This window comes from Cherax quadricarinatus, chromosome 22, assembly GCF_038502225.1.
Source record: "Cherax quadricarinatus isolate ZL_2023a chromosome 22, ASM3850222v1, whole genome shotgun sequence".
In the NCBI taxonomy this organism is placed as follows: Eukaryota; Metazoa; Arthropoda; class Malacostraca; order Decapoda; family Parastacidae; genus Cherax; species Cherax quadricarinatus.
In genome coordinates this window covers 36,472,869-36,479,907 of record NC_091313.1, presented here as the reverse complement: position 1 = coordinate 36,479,907, position 7,039 = coordinate 36,472,869, and the positions used below count along the sequence as shown (strand labels likewise).

Here is a 7,039-nt window from a genome sequence, read left to right as displayed (position 1 = left end):
AAGAAGGTAGTTATGCTTCTGTTGTTGCTGCAGACTCTACTACTCCTGCACCTGTTGATGTTGCTGCTTATATATATCCTCATCATTCTTCTCTTTGTTTCTTGTCATTACTCTTCTTACTCCTCATTATCCTCTTATTCCTTTTCCAGACAATGCTAGTTTTCTTTCCATCTGCTTTTTCTCCTGCTTGTCTTCCTGCTTCTCCTAATGATTTAGTTTCTGGTGTAGATATTTCTGCTTCTAATTCTGCTGCTGCAGCTACACTTCATCATTTACCCCCTCTGCTACTTCTGCTGTTGTTGCTACTGTTGTGGCTCTTGTTAATGTTGAAACCGTTTTTGAAGTAATCCAACCCTTAGCAGCCCCCACAGACCACAGCAGCCCCCCACAGACCACAGCAGCCCCCACAGACCACAGCAGCCCCCACAGACCACAGCAGCCCCCACAGACCACAGCAGCCCCCACAGACCACAGCAGCCCCCACAGACCACAGCAGCCCCCACAGACCACAGCAGCCCCCACAGACCACAGCAGCCCCCACAGACCACAGCAGCCCCCACCGACCACAGCAGCCCCCACAGACCACAGCAGCCCCCACAGACCACAGCAGCCCCCACAGACCACAGCAGCCCCCACAGACCACAGCAGCCCCCACAGACCACAGCAGCCCACCACCAACGCAGACCCTCACCAGGGAGGATCTCGTAGCACTAATCAAGGCATTCATGGATATTATCTGCAACACAATCAACTCCACGGAACAACAGAGCATGTTCCGGCATGTGGTCAGCACACTCCTGTGGATGTGCTTACTGAAAGAGGATGAGAAGGAGGGTGGATGCCATGAATTTGCAGATTCTCAGGGCGTACAGGGCCAAGTCTCCAGCTCAGGAAATACTAACGATGGAAAAATAACTTCAGTACCAAATCACTCCCTTAAGGGCTTACAATGGTACATTCAAGAAATGAGGGGCAAACAGCACCTCCTGCTGGAGGCAGTGATTCTGGATGGGGTTAACATTGTCTTGCTACAAGAAACCTTCACTGTACTATGCGTCCAAGACTCTCCGGCTTTGCTGGGTATATCCGGCACATGGACGCGGGGATTCATCGCAGAGGCACATCTGTATCCGTATCAGATGCAATGCCTAACGACGTTATAACCATCCCATTGGACTGTGGGGAAGATGTCGAGGTGCAGATTATCTTCGTATACATCCCTGGGGCGCCCATTACGATGAGAAAGGCAATTTGGAGCAACTGGCCCAGAAAGCTTTGGACCTAATATCACAGTCTTGTAAAGAATTAGGCCTTCAGTTCGCCGCCGAGAAATCTCCTGCTATGACCAGATTCTGTGAATAGATGACATATTCAGGATATAGAACTTGAGTGGACAGGCTCCTACTTATGCTTGGGAGTGTACAGTGATAAAAAGCTGACCTTTCAGAAACAGGCCGAGCATGTCAGTCCCGTGCTATACTCACACTGATCACCATGACAGCCATGACGAGGCATCGTGCAAGGACGAGCAAAGAAGTACTATGTGCCTGCGAAGTACCGGAGTTGGCTATCTCTTTCCGCAGAACAGGCAAAGGATGCAGGTCATACAAAACCAGACGATAAGAACGATGATTGGGGCCACTATCTGGACCAACACAGTATGTCAAAGATTCAAGGCCCGGCTTTCTCCCTTGGCTGACAGAGTCACATACATAAACGCCTACAAAGCAGCCACAATTCTGCACCGGCAGCTATACACTCCACTGGGAAGACTGGTATTGGCAACCATGGCACTAGATCCAACTCTCTTCACTGATTACGTCTGGATTCGCTCGTTTTCTGGTGATGGGCTAAAGCTGCTGCCTGTACAACTACTTGAAAATGAGTTGTGACCTTCCTGTTGTTGGGTATTATCTACCACCTCCCTGGCACCCAGTTCAGGCCGATGTTTGCGTCATGAAACTACCTGCCTCTAATCATCTCTGCAGTCAAGACTCCCTCAGCAGTCATGCCGAGATAAGCATGGCACTGCCAGAGAGCCACACATGGACAGTATATTTCACATATGGTTCTGTCGACCCAAAGAGGAAGAGGGCAGCAGCTGGCATGTACCACAATGGTCACACACAAGGCTGGAGACTCCGTGATCACTATATGATGACTCACGAAATCGTAATGACACGATTGCAAACAAACAATACCCCGGCCGAGATTGAACCCGCTGTCAGAGAGTCTCAAAACTCCAGACCGTCGCGTTAGCCACTAGACCAGCTAGCCACAATAAGATTCGTCCAACTAGGTATATATCTACATCATAGGAAGGTTAGCATAGGCACCACTGTGACCACAAATGGTGTAGAAATATACCTAGTTGGACGAATCTTATTGTGGCTAGCTGGTCTAGTGGCTAACGCGACGGTCTGCAGTTTTGAGACTCTCCGACCGCGGGTTCAATCCCGGCCGGGGTATGGTTTGGATCACTATATGATTCTTCAAGCTGAGGTGGTGGCGATTCAGGAGGCATTGTAATATGCCCTACGACATCGGCTTCGACCTGTCATACATGTTGACTCCACCTCTGCAATCAATGCACTCTCCCATCCACAACCATAGGACAATATTCACCTTATTACATCGATTCTGAGCATAATGACAGCCATGGAAGCTCAGGGTAACAGAACGACACTGAACTGGATCCCCAACCATGCTGGCACCTGGGAAAATAAGGCGGCAGATGATGCGGCCAAGGAAGCCACAACTCATCCATATGTGGGGATTAGCGTCCCCATCAGCCTACACCAGACCAAACTAGTGGTCGCCGGAGCCATGAAACTTATGGGGTAGGTCATAGGTGATACCCAGTCAAACAGCGGGTACCGAGCAGCGACTCAGTAGAAACCTCCTTATATAACAAAAGCTAGTCCAGAGCGCAGTGCCCTGCCATCCATCGGCTTACTTGGAGTCTACCTGGAGGTTATTCCGGGGATCAACGCCCCCGCGGCCCGGTCCACGACCAGGCCTCCCGGTGGATCAGGGCCTGATCAACCAGGCTGTTACTGCTGGCCGCATGCAGTCCAACGTACGAACCACAGTCCGGCTGATCCGGCACTGACTTTAGGTATCTGTCCAGCTTCGTTCGGGTTCTCACAGTTAAGATGATGATGGATAAGGCGGAAGAGGAGATATGCCAACACTGTCAGCAAGTTATCCGTCGCCACCTGATACATTATTTCCTGAAGTGCCATGTCACTCAGACACTCCGCAGGCAACTAGCACTGACGTCCCCTCCCGAAGAGGACCCAGAGAAGACTGTGGCTACCCTACTGTACCATGCAGTCAACCTACTGCCCATGATAATGACATGTCCTGCTCCTCGCTAGCGTCTCCACAATTGTGTGTGTGCATATGAAAGTTTATAAGAATATACATATGCAGGTACTGTGAAGGCTTACTCAGCCCTGTAACAACTTCAGTCAGTATTAACAAGGCTGGCTCCTCCTCAGGAAAATTAATGAATAGAAAAAGAAATAATAACAGACAATGATAAACACTTTATTATTTAGAAACGGAAACTGTAAAACAATAAAACATGAATGGGTATCCTAACTGAAAGAAAAATGAAAATGAAATGAAAAAATTACATTTGAACTCAGCGCTAATATAGGTATATCGTGGTAATGGGGTGTTAGGTGTTGGTGACACTGAGTGTTGTTGAAATCGTAGCCGTTGCTGATGTGGGGGAAGGGGGGGGGGGGTAGCAGGAGTTGGTGACCACCACTGGCTCGTTCTTCACCAAGTATAGCCGTGTGTAATTACTTCAGATGACAGGAAAACAGGTTCGTTACCACTGCTATGATGAGGGGTTAGGTCCTGTGTTGGCTTACATAACAGGTAAGTAGACTAAACATGGGACGTCTCAGGACGTTAGTCCGTCTCCTTCTATTCTTCTCGTTGGTTGGCAGGTGATCCTCTCTGTCATTCCAAGCTGTAATGAGAGATTACCCACTGCTTAAGAAATCACTCTCCATGATAAGTACAATACCTAAAAGATGTGGTGATTATTAAAACATTTAACAGATAAAGACTGAAAGGACTAAGTTAATTATTGGTCAAAAGTGAAGCTTTCAACCAATAAGTCCACTAAAATATGATCAGGCGTGTACTTACAGTAGTGTTGGGAGATGTGAGTCGAGTGATTTACTGTTTGACCGGAGCCCCAAACGTCACCTTTCGGGGGGGGGGGTAATAGGGAGGGGAAGGGATAGCGGGAGCTAGACTGACCCTACCTTAACAAGCAGCCGGCGATCAAACTATCACTTTCGGGGAGGGGGAAAAGGGGGGGGGAATAGTGGGAGCTGGACTTACCCTACCTTAACAAGTAGCCGGCAATGAAACTATTGTTACTATACACTCCCTCGCTACTCCTATATATTGAACTTTTCCCTCACAGGTGCTAAGGAAATCACGAAACAAGTGATTTAGAATCATTAAGAGAGCTGCAGCAGGCCAGGACTCGATCCTGCTTTCCCATGTTCAGCCCTGTGAGACCGGGACACAGTATGCATCACTCTATCCACTGAACCACTGATTCTCAAACACCAGGTGCTCAGCAGCACTGAGCATGTTTGTTCTCTCATCATGGAAAATACACTCAGTGCTGCTGAGCGCCTGGTGTTTGCGAATTTGTAGTCCAGTTGATAGAGTGATGTGTATTTGTCCCGTTGCCACAGGGCTGGGCATGGGAACGCAGGATCGAGTCCAGAGCAGCCGCTTAATGATATATATGTGTATAATGTGCTCAGGATGGACATGTATCTGAATCAGTGTTCCTGCCAGGAACCCAAACTTCACAGACAGCGTTCTCGCTTATGAGACGCACATGTTACAATATTGCAGAGCCAGAGACAGGTCATCGCAAAATTTGGACCCGTGTCAGTACCGGGGTCTTGGAGAACATTATAAATACATGTTATTTTCATAGTTCTTTAACAATGTGAGAAATCACAAAAGCTCTCTCTCTATATATATAAATATATTTTTTTCAACAAGTCGGCCGTCTCCCACAGAGGCAGGGTGACCCAAAGAGAAAGAAAATCCCCAAAAAGAAAATACTTTCATCATCATTCAACACTTTCACCTCATTCACACATAATCACTGTTTTTGCAGAGATGCTCAGAATACAACAGTTTAGAAGTATATACGTATAAAAAATACACAATACATCTCTCCAAACTGCCAATATCCCGAACCACTCCTTTAGAGTGCAGGGATTGTACTTCCCATTTCCAGGACTCAAGTCCGGTTATATAAAATAACCGGTTTCCCTGAATCCCTTCACTAAATATTACCCTGCTCACACTCCAACAGATCGTCAGGTCCCAAATACCATTTGTCTCCATTCACTCCTATCTAACATGCTCACGTACGCTTGCTGGAAGTTCAAACCCCTCGCCCACAACACCTCCTTTACCCCCTCCCTCCAACCTTTTCGAGGACGACCCCTACCCCGCCTTCCTTCCCATACAGATTTATACGCTCTCCATGTGATTCTACTTTGATCCATTCTCTCTAAATGACCAAAGCACCTCAACAACCCCTCTTCAACCCTCTGACTAATACTATTATTAACTCCACACCTTCTCCTAACTTCCACACTCCGAATTTTCTGCATAATATTTACACCACACATTGATCTTAGACAGGACATCTCCACCGCCTCCAACCGCCTCCTTGCTGCAGCATTTACCACCCAAGCTTCACACCCATATAAGAGTGTTGGTTCTACTATACTTTCATACATTCCCTTCTTTGCCTCCATAGACAACATTTTTTGCCTCCACATATATCTCAATGCACCACTCGCCTTTTTTCCTTCATTAATTCCATGATTAACCTCATCCTTCATAAATCCATCCGCTGACACGTCAACTCCCAAATATCTGAAAACATTCACTTCTTCCATACTCCTCCTCCCCAATTTGATATCCAATTTTTCTTTATCAAAATCATTTGATACTCTCATCACCTTACTCTTTTCTATGTTCACTTTCAACTTTCTACCTTTACACACATTCCCAAATTAGTCCACTAACCTTTGCAATTTTTCCTTAGAATCTCCCATAAGCACAGTATCATCAGCAAAAAGTAACTGTGTCACTTCCCATTTTGTATTTAATTCCCCATAATTTAATCCCACCCCTCTCCCGAACACCCTAGCATTTACTTCTTTTACAACCCCATCTATAAATATATTAAACAACCATTTTGACATTACACATCCCTGTCTAAGACTTACTTTTACTGGGAAGTAGTCTCCCTCTCTTCTACACACCCTAACCTGAGCCTCACTATCCTCATAAAAACTCTATACAGCATTTAGTAACCTTCCACATATTCCATATACTACTTGCAACATCTGCCACATTGCTCCCCTATCCACTCTATCATATGCCTTTTCTAAATCCATAAATGCAATAAAAACTTTCAATGTAAACACTTGATCTACACATCCCCTACCCACTCTGAAACCTTCTTGCTCATCCGCAATCCTACATTCTGTCTTACCTCTAATTCTTTCAATTATAACCCTACCGTACATTTTTCCTGGTATACTCAGTAAACTTATTCCTCTATAATTTTTACAGTCTCTTTTGCCCCGCTTCCCTTTATATAAAAGGACTATACACGCTCTCCGCAAATCCCTAGGTACATATATATATATATATATATATATATATATATATATATATATATATATATATATATATATATATATATATATATATATATATATATACATATATATATATATATATATATATATATATATATATATATATATATATATATATATATATATATATATATATATATATATATATATATATATGCAATAAGATCACAGTAAACAGGTGATTTCAGAATATGCAAAACAACCACTGTGAAAGAATAGAAAAATTCCAAGCGTTTTCGTGACTTCTCACATTATCAAGGAACAATGTATATATACGTACATATATATATATATATATATATATA

The 7,039-nt window shown here is 44.7% G+C and overlaps 1 protein-coding gene across 1 annotated transcript in view; it reads left to right on the top strand.

Annotated features, from left to right (window-relative positions):
- Positions 1-2,649: 2,649 nt before the first annotated feature.
- Positions 2,650-7,039, top strand: part of LOC138853105 (uncharacterized) — a 100,092-nt gene continuing 95,702 nt past the window's right edge. The window contains 1 exon segment of the mRNA XM_070087726.1: positions 2,650-2,840. Coding sequence (XP_069943827.1) covers positions 2,650-2,840 — 191 coding nt within the window.